Raw genomic sequence first — 19,052 nt, 5'->3', positions numbered from 1 at the left:
TGTATTTCCACTATTTTGGAAGGTATTTGGGGCTTGGCTAGTAACTTTCTCTATCCAAACTTCTCCACCTGCCCAGATCTGTAGGGAAGTTATAATCCTGTAGTTTTACTAAAGAAATGTCATCACAAATTCAACATTACGATTTAACTGCAAGATTAAAAAGACAATGGGTTGTAAAAAGGGAAATCACTTTTAAAGCACTGATACCTTTATGCAATAAGAAAAGGGTCATAGAAAGTGAGTTATAAAGCCAAGCATAAATGTGAAATTCCTTGAGTAAATGGCAGTTGAGAATGCTCTGTGGTCTCAAGATCAGAACTTAAGGTGTTGATTCTACAGAGAGATTTATGCATGTGCTTAACTTTACATTTGTGAGTAGTGACTTCTTTACGACTACTCCTGTGCTAAGTTAAGCATGTGTGAATGGGTACATTTACCCTATAGAGACTACGCTGGCATAACCCCATAATGTAGATGCAGCCTAACTGACAAAAGGGTTTTTTCTGCCAGTGTTGGAAGACCACCTCCACAAACTACATTAGCTACATTGACAGAAGCCCTCTTCTGTTGATATAGCTACATCTGTGGGGGTGGGGGATGGAAGGGGGAAGGAAGCATTCATATCAGCAGAGCTATGTTAGTCAGGGGTGTGTTGTTTTTTTTTACACCCCCAATGCTGCTGCTATAACTTTCAAATATAGACCATCCCAAAATCTTTGCAGGATTGAGGCCTAAATTACTCTCACATTCATGTCTACTCTAAACCACAAATTTAATCCAAACAACGGCTAAAATTATTCCCTTCTTGTATTACAATTAAGGGACTGTAAAGTAATTCATATACCAAAGTTAAGTTTTAGTAAGGCCCAATAGGAACACAAAATAAAAACTAAAAAAAAAACCCATCAATTAAAATAGGTTTGGGTGTTTTTGCTTTTTCTTTTGTTAAATTTCTTCTCAATGCCAAAAACCCAAATATAAGATCTGGGCTAGTTCATTAAAACTAAAAAGACACCACATAAATGTTGAAAAGTACATTTGTTTCTCTAATTCTTGTATGTTTAACTGTCAAAATATAGTATATGGCTTTTTTAAAAATGCCACTACTTGACAATCCCAGTTTAGATATTTTTATGCACATTCTATTCTGCTATATAGAACTTTCTGTCATCATTGAAAGATGAAGGAATTCTTGAAGAATTTTACAAGTAAAATAATTTAGAAGAATAATTGATTAACAAGTGTAAGTTAAGTTACCTTACAGATAAAATCACTTTGAAACATGCAATTTTTTTTTAATCTGGACTACCCTCACCTCAAATCAGAAATCTCTTACATTTTAATTACTGTACACCAAGAAAAGCTACATCAAACAGTAAGGCTCAATCATGAATTTGCCACAAGCCCTAACAAGGGGAGCGCTCTGTTGCATTGCCCCTTGGAGCAGACCAGATCATGACTCTGAGACTAGGTCTATGCTAGAGAGCTTTCAGCTGCGCAGCTCTAAGATCTCTAGTACAGCTGCTCTATGGCAACGGGAGAGAGCTCTCCTGCCAACATAATTAGTCCCTCCCCAATGAGCAACAGTAGCTGTGTTGGTGGGAGAAGCTCTCCCGTAGACATAGTGCTGTCCACACCGGTGCGTATGTCAGCATAATTTATGTTGCGCTGACATAAGTGCCCCTGAACGACATAAATTATATCGACAGAAGTGGTAGTGTACACAGCTTGAGTCACAATCTGCTTTCCAGTTTCCAGCTCCACTGGGAAAGGTACACTTGTGCAGAAGTGAGATGGGGGAAATGGGGATATAGCTTCTTTCCTCTCTGCATTGCTATCTGGGTAGCTGACATACAGAGGTATGGGAGCACCTTACACCTCCTTACTCCCTTGCACAATTGTGTAAATGGGTCCACAATCTGCCCCTGCGGCAGCAGCTTAAAAACCATTTATAAAGAATAATTAATATTAAGACAACAGAAGCAAACATTTTCATATAAATGGATAGTACATTTAACAACACTGCACTTCATAAAATTTAGATAACATTTTATTTTCATTAACAAAAATAAAAAAAAATTATGATAGTAGTTCCCAAATACATTATGTTTTAAAATGCCAACTTTGTAGATTTTTGGAGATGTCTGATCTAAATGTTGTTATGAAGGATCTGTCTAGCTGTTTAGATCACATCATAGCATTTTAACAAGATGACTTGTCAGACTTGTTAAAACAAAAAAGATTGCACGCTAAAAGTTAAAATTAATTAGACTGTCAGTCATACCTCTTTAGCAATTACTTTAAATATATTTGTCTCTTTAGACTAATTAGAAATCTTAGGAAAAACGGAACACACGTTTATAGTTATTTCCTCAAAACTGAGAAGTCAGAACAAAATTTTCCCCCAATCAATAGAGAATAAATATATTTAATATAACTACAATTTAAAAAGTCTAAACACATTTATACTTTAAATTTGGTAAGTCTTATATTAAATCTGTTGTAATGTACTCCCATGCACTCCATTCCTTCTATCGTGAAATCCTAAAAGAAACATTTTTGCCCATTACACAGCTCAAATACACAAAACAAGCTAACAAAAATACTAAAATAAAAATAAAGACATCTATTCAGTATTAAACAAATAACATTCGGCAAATACTGTACCAAAAAAGTTAACTTACAAATCTGTGTAAGGCCATTTTTTTCAATGTAGTCACATTGTGTTAGCTTGATATATTAAAATGCATATTAACTTTTTTATATTACCCTCCTGTTTTACAGTAATGCTGTAATCAGTTTTCAAACAATAAAACAGGGCAAAGTGCTGATGCCATTGCTAATAAAGTCAGCACGACTTGCAAAACCAATTACTTTTTCCTCATATTAAATGCAATTACAACACTGATATCCCTTGAGGTTTACAGTAATTAAATATTTTAACATTTTAATTAAATATTACAATGATTTCTAGGAGACTATCTTGAATAACCACATGCATGAAAATAGATTTACCCACAAAGACATTCTTGCTAGTGTTATCAAAACAAGTTGAGGTTAGGTCTAGAGTAACCGTCTTCTAGATTAAAAATTAACAAACTTTGAAATGATTAAATTAATTTTTAGAGAGATGTGACAAGTTCACATAGCAATTTTAACTTCAATTATAGCTTTAAAGGTTACTTCACTAGTTTCTTTGCTCATAACACTTCTGATAATGCCTATGACACCAACAGCCTGCACTTTTAAGTCCATCATTTGCTTTAAAAAGCCAGTGAATTTTATTTTTTACAATGTATATACCATATAGCTCAAAGGATTTTACATACTAATGCACAAATTGCATGCAAAAGTGACTGTAATCAACATTTAAATGACAGAATAAAAACACCTTTCCAATCACGATGTAACCAAGTATTTCAAAAGTATTAAGAGTTCTCGAGTCCCATATGTGAAGTGAATCACTTATTTTTGTGAAGACCTTTAGCTCCAGATGTGGTTTTGTATCATGGGCCTGGTCTACACTAAGGGGGGGGGGGGAGGGGTCGAACTAAGGTACTGTGCGAATAGCGTAGCTGAACTCGAACTACCTTAGTTTGAAGTACTCACCCGTCCAGACGCCGCGGGATCGAAGTCCGCGGCTCCCCCGTCGACTCCGCCACCGCCGTTTGCGGTGGTGGAGTTCCGGAGTCGACGGGAGCGCGTTCGGAGTTCGAACTATCACGTCTAGATTAGACGCGATAATTCGAACTCCGAGAAGTCGAACACTACGCGTCGACCCGGCAGGTAAGTATAAACGTACCCATGGAAAAGTCACTCTACTTGGAAGTGTCCCTGTGTCTAGGTGGTTGAAAGATAAGAAGACTCAAAAAAAGGTGCACTCTCCAAAATGCCTGCTCCATTTCCACCTCTATCCTACAGAGCAAAAGTTCTTAGCCAGGGGTCCACGAGCAGGTTTCAGGGGGGCCACCAAAGTCAGTCAGAGAGTAGGGCTGCGTTAGGCTAGGGCCCAGGGCAGAAACCCATAGCTCAAGCCCCACCGCACGGGGCTGAAGCTGAAGCCTGAGCAACTTAGCTTTGCAGGGTCCTGAGCAATTGCCCTGCTTGCTACCCCCTAACACTGGCCCTGGCTCTTAATTTACTGGATATGCAGAAAAACAGCTACTGTGGGCTGTGAAGTTTTTATACCATATGGGGGGGTGGAGGGGACTCAAAGAAAAAGGCTGCTGAGAACCCCCCGCTATAGAAAAACCAATCAGAAAAAGACAACTGGGGCTAAGGAGAAGAAAAAGACAGTTACCGGTTTCGTAACTGGTGTTTTTCGAGATGTGTTGCTCATGTCCAGTCCATATTAGATGCGTGTACTCGCCACATGCACCGGTGCCAGAAGTTTTTCCCCTCAGTGGTATCCGTAGAGGACCAGCTCTGGCGCCCTCTGGAGTGGCAGACACATGCTGTGGTATAAGGGGTGCTGCCAGCTCCCCCCACCTTCAGTTCCTTCTTGCCGGAAACTCTGACAGTGGGGAAGGAGGGCGAGTCATGGAATGGACATAAGCAACACATCTCGAAGAACACCGGTTATGGAACAGGTATCTGTCTTTTCTTCTTCGCTTGCTTGCTCATTTCCATTCCATATTAAGTGACTCCCAAGCAGCCCCAACGGAGGCGGGTAGGAGTTCAAGGATGTGTAGATTGCAACACAGCTCTCCCGAACCCAGCATCATCTCTGGCCTGCTGCGTGAGGGCATAATGTGCCATGAACGTATGAACCAAAGACCATGTCACGGCTCTGCAAATGTCCTGGATGGGAACATGCGCCAGGAAGGCTGCCGAGGATGCCTGAGCTCTGGTCGAATGGGCCCTCACAATTGGCGGCAGTGGGACCTGTGCCAGCTCGCAACAGGTCCAGATGCAGGAGGTGATCCAGTTGGAAATACTCTGTGAGGACACCGGAAGGCCTTTCATCCTGTCTGCTGTCGCGACGAAGAGCTGGGTCGACCTGTGGAAGGGCTTGGTATGTTCCAGGTAAAATGCCAGGGCACGTCTGACGTCCAGGGTATGTAGCCTCCTTTCCTCACTGTGCGGCTTGGGACAAAACACCATGAGGAAGATGTCCTGGTTGACATAGAAGAAAGACACCACTTTTGGCAGAAAGGCTGGATGGGGATGCAGTTGAACTTAGTCCTTAAAGAACATTGTATATGGCGGCTCCAATCTCCGACACTGGTCTCACTGATGTTACTGCCACAAGGAAAGCGACCTTCTATGACAGGTGGGAAAGGGAGCAGGATGCCATAGGCTCAAAGGGCAGGCCCGTGAGCCTAGAAAGAACTAAGTTAAGATCCCACTGTGGGACAGGAGCCTGGACTGGCGGGAAAGGTCTCTTGAGGCCTCTTCAGGAATCTCACCAACATGTTGTGCAAGAACACTGTCTGACCTAGGATCGGCAGGTGGAAAGCGGAGATGGCCGCAAGGTGCATCCTGATGAAAGAGAGGGTCAGCCCCTGGTTCTTAAGATGAAGCAGGTAATGTAAGATAGATTGTAAGGAGGCCACAACGGAGAGATGCTACCCTCAGATGCCCAGTGGGAGAACCTCGTCCGCTGGACCTCATTAAGAGCAGGTCTGCTCCTCTAGGTTCAACCATGCAGCATCCACACCATGAGGTGGAGGGAGGCGAGGTTGGGGGTATAGGAGGCTCCCGCGATCTTGCGAAATCAGATCTGGTTGGTTGGGAAGGAGCCAGGGAGCAGTCTCCGCCAGGTCCATCAGCGTGCCGAACCAATGCTGGCGCGGCCACGCTGGGGCGGTCATGATGACTTGGGGCTTCTCTCTCTTCATCTTTGACAGGATTCTGCTGATGAGTGGGATTGTCGGGAATGCATACATCAGACCGCCCTGACCATGACAGGAGGAAAACTTCGGAGAGAGAGTCCTTGCCCAGACCCTCTAAAAGAGCAATCAGGCTACCTCCAGATGGAGTGACCTCTCATGGTGAGAGGAAAAAGGACCCGCTGAGGCGGGGAGGTGACAGGCCTCCAGTGGATTGCATGCTTGATGCAGAAATCCCACAATCGGAGAGCCTCTTGACACAGAGCCAACGAGCGTGCTCCCCTTTGCCTGTTGCTGTAGAACACTGAGGCTGTACTGTCCATCAACACTCTCACCACCTTGCCTGACAGATGCGGTAGGAAGACCCCACAGACCAAACGTACTGCTCTGAGCTCCTTGACATTTAAGTGCAACATCATCTCCCCCGGAGACCACGTCCCTTGGGTCTGTAGCTCACCTAGATGTGCTCCCCAGCTGATGTCTGAAGCGTCCAATATCATTTCAACTGAGTGGTGTGGGCTGTCGAATGGAACTCCTTCCAGGAGGGCCTTGGGGTCAGTCCACCACTGCAGGGAGGTAAGTATCCCCAGTGGGATGGTAACAACTTTGTCCAGGTGATCTCTGGACTGGGAAAAGACTGTCGCCAGCCACAGTGGCAAAGGTCACATCCTGAGCGTTGCATGGTGGATGACATAAGTACATGCTGCCATGTGGCCCAGCAAACGCAGACATACCCAGACCATGGTTAGAAGGAATGCGGAGACTCCCGTAATGAAGTCCACCATTGTCTGGAACCTCTCCTGTGGGAGGAAAGCTCTGGCGCAGGTGGAGTAGAGCACCGCTCCAATGAACTATCTTCTGCACCGGAACCAACGTTGACTTCTTGTCGTTCACCAACAGGCCCAGGGACTGGCATGTGACCTGTAGCACTGCGACATCCCTTTGGACTTGGGACCTGGAGCAACCTTTGACCAGCAAGTCATCAAGATACAGGTAGATGTGCATACCCCGAAGCCTGAGGTAAGCTGCGACCACCGCCACGCACTTGGTAAACACCTTCTATACTGTCACTAGGCCGAAAGGGAGGACAGCAAACCGTGAAGTATAGGGAGCGTCCGTGTCCTTGGAAGATTGCTATACGAAAATATGCGTCCTTCAAGTCGAGGGAGGCATACCAGTCTCCCAGATCCAGGGAGGGGATAATGGAGGCCAGGGAGACCATGCAGAACTTTAACTTCTTTAGGTATTTGTTGAGCAAAGCTGTGGAGAATAGTCTTTCAGCAGCATCTGGCTTCTTGGTAAACTGCAGGCTCTTGTGCTGGCACAATTATTGCACTGCCTCTTGGTCTGTCATGTATTTATTCTGCTGATAGGCTTCCTGGACTATTTTGTCCCTTTAAATGCCATTTTCTCTGTAATAACTTGCTTTTAAATTCCAGAGCAATTAGCTTAGAATTCAACCTGCTTGTTGAACTCCTGAACAACTCAGACCTATAATTAATAAACAGTAATTGACAAAAACTGCATTTTGAATTTATAGTATGTTGTACTGCTACATAATGCAACTGAGAAGAATGTTATTTAGCAGTGCAAAAAAGGATGTTGGCAGAATTATGTGATAAACCTACACAATACCTGCCTACATTTTGGCCCCAATCCTGCAACCATCTATTCAGATAAACTCCTTGTTTAGCACCTCTATGTTGTTTAAGTACTATGCAACTCTGAAAACTACTTAGTTTATCTTAATTATTTCTTCTGTGAAATAATGTAATTTTCAATGAAAATATCATGCCAAGTTTATCAAGGGAATCCTGAGGATTCAGTGAAAAGATTCAAAATCTCTCCCTACCATGCATGTCAAGTCTAAATGGCTAAAACATTCACTACTGAGCCCACAAGTGGCAATAACCAGAACTTAAAAAACAAACAAACAAAAAGTTACCTGACACCTACTAGCCTGATTTTTCAGCCTACTAGACTTGGTTTAAAATTCATACATGCAAACACCACTTGTACCACAAGGCTCCCCGAAAAGGTCACTGTTCCAAAGCCATTCCCCCTACACTGAAAAGCATAAACAAGTTTTGTGCTGTTATATTGTATCCCATATTGAACTGCAAAATAAATCAATTCTACAGTACATCTAAATACATTTTTTCTGAGTAGTATTTGACCAACTATAGAGCTGGTTGAAAACCACAAAAAAGTAGTAACTGAATAAGTTATTTAACTGATAGCAGTAAATTGACTGAATAATATATTTGCCAAGTACTATTCAACCAACTCCACTTATTATAGATCTTCTTTCCTTTGCTGTCTTAACTCTTTCTATATTATTTCTATTGTAAATCATGGCAGATCTTTTTTCCAATTTGTCTTCAGTGTGTTTTTTCTTATTTAATCTCTCATCTTCATCTTTCTTTCACTTTCCGTGCATTGTGCTCTCCACCTCTCTATGTATTTTCTGTCTCACTTTTGTTTTCTTAAAACCAATCTCTAAGATTATGTCTACACAGCTACTAGACACCCATGGCTGGCCTGTGCTAGCCAACTCAGGCTCACGGGACTCAGGCTGCAAGGCTGTTTCCCTGCTGTGTAGGCTTCTGGGCTCAGGCTGGAGCCTGGCCTCTAGGACTCTGTGGGGTGGGAGGGTCCCACAGTCCTGGGGATTTTCTTTGCTCTGTAGACATGCATTAAAAGAAAGTCAAGTACGATTTAGTACAATCTCTCTCTTCCCCCACTCATACCTACAGCGTTTGGAAATTTTACCAGACATCCCATAGCTAAAAGATTAAACCTACTATCCACTTAAGGAAACAAACAAAACAATCAGCGATACTGTTCGGGAGCAATATGCAGGGAAACCAAATGCTGTCCCATTCCAGCAGCCGGAAAAGGGGAACATTTGGGATTCCTAACAAGGTGTTGCTCCCTGTGTCTTGCTTGGAGCTGCAAACTGTAATGTCTGTTAGCCCAGTGTTTCCCAAATGGTGGGTCGTGGGAAGATTCTAGATTGCCAACCACATCCAGGGCCAGATTAACCCATAACACACTGGTTCTCAAACTTTTTTACTGGTGACCCCTTTCACATAGCAAGTCCCCTTATAAAACACTTTTATATATATATATATTTAACACCATTATAAATGCTGAAGGCCAAGCAGGGTTTGGGGTGGAGATTGACAGCTCACGACCCCCCCATATAATAACCTCATGACCCCCTGAGGGGTCCTGACCCCCCAGTTTGAGAACTCCTGCCATAACGGGTCCTGGCCCAGCCAAACATACACACCTCCCATCCTGGTGCGGAGGGCAGGGTCCAAAGTGGGGGGGGCCTTGAAAGTGAGCCCCGTCCTGCATTCACCCTGCAGCTGCAGCTCCTGTCCTATAGGGCTGGACCTGACTTCCCACTCCCACTGCAACCTGCTGTATGAGGTCACTGCGCCATTCAGATTTGGCCCAGCCATCCCTACTAGCCAAATATGAGTGGTGCTGCAAACTCATATACCAGGTTGCAATGCCCGGTGTGGGGAACCAGGTCCAGCCTCAAAGGATAAGAACTGCTGCTGCAAGATGAGTGCTGGGTGGGCTTACTCTCCAAACCCAACCACCACCCCTCCAGGCTGGGGTTAGGGTTGTAATCCCAGGGCAGGGTGTAAGGTGGTGGTGGTGGTGGGGTGTATGTGTATGATGGGTCATTAAAAAAAAAAAAGACAAAATGCATTTGGTGGATCACCTTAATAAAAAGTTTGGGAACCACTGTACTAGCCAGAGCCTGATATGAAAGATGGAGTCCCGTCAAACAACGAGTCTGGCTTCTGGGATGGAGAAGGGGTATTCTCCTTTAGTCTTCCTCCCCACACCTCAGAACTTCCTGGCAACTGTGAGGATATGAAGTTCTCTCTACTTCACCTCCTTCCCATCTTTCTGGATGCTGAATGGGGAGCATTTTCCACTACTGCACCCTTCTCCCATCATTCATATTTTGAGTCGTCTTCCCCAGTAAACAGTCTCCGAGCCTGCTTCTGCTATTACTCAAAGTTTCCCCAAACTTCAGCAGAATGAACCTGACCTGAATCTCTTCAGCTTTACTGTTGCCTGCAGAAGAACAGCAAAAACTGACAAAATTTGCTTTTGCTTTGTTTCAGGCTGTGGAGGCTCAGGGCAGGAGCAAATGCACTGACGCTGCCTACTGATTGGGAATTCAGCACTGTGATGATTTCAACTCAAAATATAATTTTCACATCAATGCAGACTAGACAGGTGCTTTTAAAAAAGATGAAATCTTAGATTCTGCATTTGCTCAGTGAAATTTTCTACTCACTTGGCCATCATACACATATTGCATCTTTGGCAATTTAGGAGTAGGGTTAGGGAAGTCAGGATACCCTGATACAGTGTCCTCATGTGGAGGAGATGGTATGGGTGCTTTGGATACCCTAACTTAGACACCCCAATACACAACTGTGATTTAAACAAGCAGCTACTATGCCTGAAGAACATCCTCAGTAGCCATGCTGCAAGGCCTTATGAGTGTTGTAGGGTGTTTTTTTGTAAATAGACTCTTATGAGAGGGTGCTGCTGGTGCCTGGACCATTTGCAGGTGGTTGATGGTTGTATGGAGTTGTTTGGTGATGCAAAGTTGGAGAAATGGTTGTGAACCTTGGGGCAGTCACCTAATGAGAGTGGTATAAAAGTACACACTGTACTGTAGACTGTATTTTCTGGATTTGTTCTTAATAACTAAACTGATTTGCCTGACAAGATTCCTGGTTATGCCTCTTGAAACCCCTGGAAATCATAATCCTCTACTGCTTATCACCACATTCATTCACTGCTGAATCATTTCCTACAAAATGACTTAGAGCTTCAGATAGGGAAATACACAGCAGAATCGGATAACCTCTTAGTCTCCTATTTATCTGCAAATAACCTTAATAAGAAAACATAGTAAATAGCAAAAATAATTTCTAATTATAATATTTATAAAAGTTTTCCAAAAGGGCGTCAACAGTTCCTTTTTGTCCAGAGAAAAGATATTTATATCATATCAACTTCACCTGCACTAACTGTTGCATTGATAAACATGAGCTTCATGCATCTCTGGATCACATTTTGTTTAAAATAAAAGAGATTGTCAATAATCAATAGATAAGTGAGCCTTAGCTTAGGTATTAGAATTGTGACTTTGAAGATCAATGCATGAAAGAGGAACAATCTCACCACTGCCTAAATACCTGTCTTGGAAATTATATGGCTATTTAGATCCTGCCCACCACTTCAGGGTCTGGTTTAAGTCATAGTCAAACAGCAATTTCCTTTTCAGAAAACATAGCAGTCAAATGGATTTTAGATGTACTATCTGCAGACAAACAGACACTCTTCAAGCTTACACCAGAACAGCCATACTTGGAGAGGATTGCTTAATACAGTACATATTGTTCAAACAAGACTGTGAAAACAACAAAACTTTTTTTTAAAGCATCCCCATAAAAACAGGGTGCAATTCCATCTTTTGAAGCTATCGTGTTGAATTTCTAGCTGACACAGATAAAATCAATAGCTATCTAGAAACCTACTAAAAAAATCTTCCTTCAGCAACATTCTCTGGCCTCTAAGTTGTAGCTGTTCTATAGCAGTAGTTTTGTCATTTGTGGCAAATGACAACATTTCAACAGCTTGTATAACGAACATTTTTATAAACAGAATGACATCACTTTATCATTAAAAATGTATATTGAAAAGAAGGAATTTCACCCAACTGTCTAAACTGCTAACCGGTGTTCCCTCTAATTTTTTCTATCCATGTGTGGAATGAATTTTGTTATGTGCACCATAGCGAGGTAATGTGCATCACCAGAAGTAACAAAAAAACCTAGATATAATATATATATTTTAAAAAACTACCATAGGGATAATTACTCCAGCCAGGACAGGTTAGGCATTTTAGAACTCACTACTCAAAATAATTAAATTTAAGCACAAGAGAGAAATAAAAATTATGAAATGCATAGACCAGTCAAAAAACTAAAACCCACTTTGAAAGTAGTATCAAGTAGCAACACCACCACAAGTGTGTGTTAGAAGGGGAGTGTGACAGAGAGAGACACACTGCACCTTGAAGTAGATCAGCAGTCAGCAGTCTGAAGCCCATCCTGAGCCCTGCTGTGTTCCCTCCCACACTATGTGGAGATGGGGTACAGGGTAGGGGGGACACCTTGACATCTGCATTTCCCCCTCCCTGCCCACTGCTCCACACAGCAAGTGGGAGGCTCCCGGGAGCAGCTGGCCAGAGGCTCCAAGGCAGAGGGCAGGAGCAACATGGCAGTGCGGGGGAAGGGACACCTGAAGTGCACGGCACTTGATAGCTGGCTGGGCGGCCACCCAGCTACGCAGCTTAACTTAGCTAACTGCTAAATGAGAAAGAAAAACCAACTCCCTCCCCTCCCCCCAAAATCAAACATCATGGTATTTGTCATAAAAATTACATAATGATCATTGAGAAATAATAGCCGTAATGGCAGTTAATTCCATTTTATAAGCAACATGATTGCATTGTAGGTGTATATCACGTGAATATTAATTTTGTTAAAATGTTAATGTTCAAATTATACTCCCTCCCCACGTCATCCTCCCCTGAGAAACAGAAAAGGAATAAAAAGCAAGGCTTACTTACAGTTTGACTGTCAGGAAAGTCCATCTTTAACAATTTGTGGGCACATTCTTCAAAGTCTAAGCTGCAAAGAAAAAATAGTTTTGTATTCCCCTTGAGTACACATTATGTTAAAAACATACAGAATTATGCTGATATCAATGATGTTAAACGTACAAAGTGTTTTAGCAAAAGTATGAAGTAACTGAACTTGTTGCTGTTAAAATGCCCTAGCAATGCTAGTTTCAGCTCCTTCCAAACGTAAGGGGAGTTGAGGAAATCAGTATTTGAAGTATGATGTCAAATGAAACAATAGGGGGAAAGCTGTCTAAATCAAGACTATGATCTGCATTTTAAAGAAGACTGAATAAATTCTCCTTTCACCACACTTTAATTACTCATTAAAAGCACTGTGTTCAACAGCTTTCCTTAAAAAGTTTTCAAGCTTAAGCTAACATATTTCCAAATAGCATTCTGCTATTTAACAGTTTTGTATCCAAAAGTGAATCCAAAATCAATAAATCTGCAGACAGACTAAAAACAAGATGACTCTTTTATATGAGTCATTACTATTACATCATACTAAATGAAAATACACAAAGTCTAGTAACAAAACTAATACGTTAGTTCATTCTGACTAACTCCTGTAAAATACCAAAATGTAACCTCTATACCCATGCCCATATGCTTTTCTGAAGTTGCTATCTGATCTTTTGTATCTCAGTTTTCATTTAAAAAATGCTGTTACTGTTATGCTGTGAAGAAATTCTAAAACTGCCAAGTAACTGACAATGAGGCTATATCTATGCTACAAAGATAAGCTGGCCTACATTAGGTCGACTTACAGCCACCACACTAATTACAGTGGTGGCTGATGTCCACACTACCCTCCTTCTGTCGGTGATGCGCGTACTCACCAGTAGAACTTCCACCAACTGAAGAGGGGCAGTGTGGGGACTGAGAGCCAGGGCTCTCAACACCACACAGTTCCCCTCCGGGAGCCCAGCTGCCCCCCAGGCCTTCTTGCCTTTCCACACCCAGCTCGGAGCGGGGGGAAGTCGCCTGTGCTTTCTCGCCTCTGTTGGGGAGATCCGCACCCAGAGTCTGGTAGGCTGCTGTGCTCCCAGTGGGGAGCTGTGACCCCGGGAGGCATCAGGGCTCCCTGTGGAGAGTCCGGGCAGCAGCCCAAGTCAAGAGCCTGGGTGGCAGCCCAGCTTGGAGCAGAGACCAGGCAGAAGCCTGGCTCTGGAGCCAGCTATCAATTTCATGGCTCTGCTGACTTTTGTCAATAAAACTGTGTATCGTAGACAAGTACTGAGGAGAGTCTGAAGAGAGCTTGGAACAATAGTTCTGAGAGGTATGAACTGCCTCCATTCCTGTCTGTAAAGTGTTAACTCAGCTGCCCAGTAATAAATTACTGTTCACTATTTCATTCCTCATGTAGGAAAGAAGAGAGAGGATCACACATCTGTACAATTTACTTTGAGCGATGACTCATTTTGGTACCACAAGAGTCTAGCATTTGGCAGATATTACCTTTTTTAACTCTCATGAAAAAGCCAAGCCCAAGGAGCTCATGGCATGTTCAAGAAACAACGGAAGGGAGCCAAGCAACACATGCTATTATATTTTGCATATTTACACAATTTGCTGTAAGACTGGAGATTCACATGGGTGAAACTTATTTTGTGGGCAGAGTCTGGAAAAGTACTGCTTCCCCGTACCCCCAATCTGCCCTGACTATACCAGTGCTCCATAAAACAGAAGCATGATCTAGTGTAACATTTTAAAAGTCTTCACCCAAAAAGGAAGTTTAGAACTGTAATGTACTAAATCGTCTCTAAATTAAGAATTTAAGAATGGCCATTCTGGGTGAGACCAATGGTTCATCTAGCCCAGGGGTGGCCAAACTACGGCCAGGGGGCCACATTCGGCCCTTCAGATGTTTTAATCCAGCACTCAAGCTCCCGCTGGGAAGTGGGGGCCGGGGCTTGCTCGGTTCCATGCTGTGGCTCCGCATGGCTCACGGAAGCAGCGTCACGTTCCCCTCTGGCTCCCACGGGTAGGGGCAGCTGGGGGCTCTGTACGATGCCCCTGCCCCAAGCTCCGCCCCCACAGCTCCCATTGACCCCCTCCAAGCGCCACCTGGACCTGCACCCTTAACCCTCTCCTGAGCCCCAACCCCCTGCCCTAGCCCTCATCCCCCCCCACCCTCTGAGCCCCTTGGTTCCAACCCAGAGCACCCTCCTGCACCCCTAGCCCCTCATCCTCAGCCCCACCCCAGAAACCTCCCCACCTCCCCGCACCCCAACTGTCTGCCCCAGTCCGGACCCCCTTCCCACACCCCAAACTCTTAATTTCTGGCCCCACCCCAGAGCCCTCACCCCCTCTCGCATTCCAACCCCCAATTTCATGCGCATTCATGGCCCGCCATACAATTTCCATACCCAGATGAGACTCTTGGGCCAAAAAGTTTGCCCACCCCGCTTTAAAACATCTCTTCAATTTGTTTATAAGACTGTAAGATAATGATAAAGCTATTAACAACCCTGTATTCAACAAATTCAATACAAATGCATTAATTTCTAGAGGACCACACACTTTTTTTGGTATAAATTATACTGTATTTTACCTTGACTGAATAGCAAGATAAATTGTACGACGAAAAGAGACCAGGTTAATTTCTGTTTGGTCATGGATAGTCACTTTTTGTCCTTGAAGAAAAAAAAAGGGGATATTTACAAACTGAAGCAGAGACATACATTCTAAGAAAGTAGAGATATATGCATCTTCAGTAAGTCTTCAGTCCATTATGTAATATTGTGTATAAATACATTTAGGAGCATTTAGTAGGTGCTGTAAACTTTTACAAAACACTGGTACTTGCATGATATGAGACTACAGCTTAAAAAAAGTCAAATTCACAAGTTATTCACAATTTTCAATGATACACATATTAAGGTCCTGATTTTGCAAAGGGCAGAACCATATGCCTGTGCAGAATACAGACACCTGTTTATGATCTGGGGCTAACTGAGTGAACATTTTCTTTTCGTATGCTGGCTGGCTGATGTTTAGCCATCCAGAACCTGAACAGAGACAACAACATTTATTAAAACAAAATGTTTAAAACAAAGTTTAATAAAGGCAATTACTTACACAACTGTGTGTATTTAGATCGAGACCCAGCTCCCATTGACATAAACAGGAACCTTTCCATTTACATCAATGGTAGTTGGATCAGGCCCATAGTGGATATTTGATGTCATGCACTGGAACAGAATTAAAAAGGACTTAAATATCTAAACAGCTGCTCTATAGAAATTAACATCCTATTTCATAATATGGGAATTTTCAAACATGCAGCAGAAGTGATAACAGGCTTCTGTGAATTACCATCTTCTTCTTCAGCCTGCTACCTAAGTAATTTCTGTGTTTACTTTTTTTTGTACAATACTGTAACAAGCTGGTGAAGAAAAGATTCCCACTGCTCTACAAACAGAATAGAGCTTTACTTCTAGATTTTGCAGACCTACAAAGTAAACATCTAAACTTATTCTCCTCCATCCTATCTTCGTCAGTAATTACGTGAGAAATTCTACAAAATGCACAGACACCAATACGATTGTTTATTTAGAGTAAATAACTTGTAACAATGGTCTGTACAATAAGTTATCCTGTCTTGAAACTCCCTTTTTAAAAAACATCAGTTGAAAGGTAATTGCAAACTTGAATTTTGAAATTGACCGTAAAACATTCAGACAGAGCACAAATAGTATGTCCTGAATTGTTCTTAAAAATTCCTTCAGAAAAATTACACATTTTTCTACTCTCTGGTTTATATTTATAGGGATCTTTCGGGAATGCAACTGACACAATCAAACATGCAAAGCCATAAATTTCTCGCTACTCCCGTTTCTCTTTCTATGGGCCCCTGCCCACTTCCTCCCACCTCTTCAGTTTTAGCCTTGCTGCTGCTATAACTGGTAAACACCCTCTTGCAGAGCCAGTGGGAAGACATGCATAATCAACAAAAATGAAACTTAATATGCACAAAGTGCTGTCAAAGACAAAATAAACAAATTGAAAATAGAAAAATAAGCATATTTAATCTTGTAACAGTAAAAACAAATTTTAAATAGAAATGTGATTTTTATTGACTGCACACTTCAAATCTCAATTGCTTCAGATAGCATATAGCAAGTTACATTCTTTTCTTGATCTACCACAAAAAAGATCAATAGTAAATGTCTATACTCATACTCCTACCTTCTTCATCCTCCTCCTCCTCCTCTTCATCCTCTTCACTGCTTCCAGCATCTTGATCTGCTTCTGAGTCACTATCGCCTTCATCAAGAATTTCTAGAACCAAATTCCAAAGTAAATATGGACTGTATGCCTAGTGACGCAGAGATGTGGCCCCAAATACCTTCGGGTATGTCTAGTCCTAAGGGAGGGAGAGCCTGACAAAGCTGGAGAATGAAGACATGCTGCACCCGAGCTTCAACAAAAGGAAAGTCACTCTGACATAGAGCTTAGAAAAATGGGACTCCAAAGGGCCTAGATACCATAGTAACAGGTATATTAAAATATATGGCAGATAGACAAATAAAAGGACCCTCCCTCCAAAAAAAAAAAAAAATAGAGACACCAAACTCAATTCAGGCATACAAGGAGGAAAAACTGGTGGGTACTTCTCCAAAACCTATTTTAAAAATTCCTTTCACAGACTGATTTGACACGGGCAAGCGATGGAGGGCTCTGTGTTGAAACTCAACTCTGGGGCAGAGGAAAAAATCATTCTGACCAAGGCTTAGGAGGAAAAGCAATGTACTCAGTGCTCTCAGGAGAGGTGGAGATCCCTGTTCTTGGAGAGAAAAAGCTGCCTTACATTTACTTTATAACTAATATTAGTTTTAAAATAATAGATTTCATATTTGAAAGCAGGATTGTCATTTGGAAACAAAAAAGTGTTGCCAAAGAACACACAGTAGAAAAATCTGTATTAAGTGTGTGTTAAAATTATTACTATACAAATCTTTAGGACACAAGTGGCAGATTAAAAATTGTGCAACTACAACAAGGCTGTAAGTAACTGACAATATTTATGGAGTATTGTAATAAAACAAGTGATGTGTCTCTCACTGTGCATATGTGCAGTCTACAACATCATTTCAATAAGAAAAATTCAGCTAAAATTAAAATTGGCTTTTACCTCAACAATAAATATTGTTGGCAATTTTTTTCTGCCACTTCCTCCTACAAAACACTATCTATAAATTTGAGTGCTTAAATGAAACTGGTTTACATACCCTTCTTAAGGGTTTTGTACTTTTCTTCGTTTTCCATGAAGTCAGGATCCATCTTGAAAACATCTTTAAAATAAAAAAATCTAATTTAAACTAAGAAAAAACAAAATTATTGCATGTTTCATCTTAAATTTGTTTTTATACAGAATGAAATTGTGAAGTTAAATTTTTACTTCTCACTTACTAAGAACATCTTCTGGGTTATAATCATCTTCTAAAGGTAGCATATGAGTAAACTGATCCTCTTCTTCTACTAGGTCTAGTCCCTCTGGAATGATTGGGTGATCCTTGAATCCATCCTTACGTACAGCAAACATAACTTCTATCATGTACTGAACACGCATGTCAATTTTAGATTCGTGAAGAACGTGGCGAAGGCGGTCAAAGATTGCTTTAGATTAAAGAGAAAAACTAATTCTAATCTGAAGTGATCAGATACTAATAAAAAAAGACTACAGATTTAAAGGTAATTATACCAACTAATTATACTCACCATTAATACCTCTAGGAGAAACTTCAGTTAATTTGAGTCCACATTCCTTTAGAAATCCAATTGCTACTTCAATACTGTCATCTGTTGGTCTTTCAAGAAGCAATGTGAGCATCTCCAAACATAAAACCTCATGAGCCTTCAGGGAGAAAAATAGGGGTTTTATAAAAGCAAGAACCTCTGACTTCCAAAATTACGATCCATTTTATTGCACTATTGTTATAAAATACTAGTTGACCAAGAACTACGCTTCTTGTGACTGCTACATCTTGTTTCAGTGTGGGAAGCCACATAAACTAAAGTCAGCATTTCAAATAAGGGTTCTGATTCTTATATTCGCACCTTATTTGTACTGGACGCCACTTTACTACTCAAATATGGCTGTCCTCATTCAGTCAAGCAATGCAAGAAAATCTTTGCCATCATGAAGGTAATGGAACACATTTTGAAGAAACACTAACATCAAACATCATTTAGAGAAATAAAGTTCGGCATCTTCCTTTCATGCTCCTCTCCTTTATATTTACTGCTAAAGCTTATTTAGAGGGGAGAAAAGGAAACAACTGCTGGACACCAATTTGTTTTTAGGTGCAATTAAAGAGGTTGATATTGACCTATAAAATCCTACATTGTTTAGGTCCTATTTTAGGCAATGATCCTGCAACTGTCTTTACATGAACAGAGTCTTGTGCCTGTATAGAAGCTCCACTGCAAGCACCGGGGCTCTTTGTGAGCACCAGGATCTGCTCACGTAGTCTTAAGCACAG

The 19,052-nt window shown here is 41.8% G+C and overlaps 1 protein-coding gene across 4 annotated transcripts in view; it reads right to left on the bottom strand.

Annotated features, from left to right (window-relative positions):
- The window catches only part of CWC22 (CWC22 spliceosome associated protein homolog), a 47,475-nt gene that overhangs the window by 9,497 nt on the left and 18,926 nt on the right, over positions 1-19,052 (bottom strand). For all 4 annotated transcript variants that reach the window (XM_039494454.1, XM_039494453.1, XM_039494455.1 and 1 more), the window contains exons 9-14: positions 18,289-18,424; positions 17,980-18,186; positions 17,799-17,861; positions 16,756-16,848; positions 15,119-15,200; positions 12,511-12,571 (exon numbers count right to left, since the gene is read on the bottom strand). In XM_039494454.1, coding sequence (XP_039350388.1) covers positions 12,511-12,571; positions 15,119-15,200; positions 16,756-16,848; positions 17,799-17,861; positions 17,980-18,186; positions 18,289-18,424 — 642 coding nt within the window. The remainder of the gene's footprint in view (positions 1-12,510; positions 12,572-15,118; positions 15,201-16,755; positions 16,849-17,798; positions 17,862-17,979; positions 18,187-18,288; positions 18,425-19,052) is intronic.

This window comes from Mauremys reevesii, linkage group 11 (genome assembly GCF_016161935.1).
Source record: "Mauremys reevesii isolate NIE-2019 linkage group 11, ASM1616193v1, whole genome shotgun sequence".
In the NCBI taxonomy this organism is placed as follows: Eukaryota; Metazoa; Chordata; order Testudines; family Geoemydidae; genus Mauremys; species Mauremys reevesii.
The sequence above is the reverse complement of the archived record's forward strand: the minus strand, read 5'-3'. Positions and strand labels throughout refer to the sequence as shown.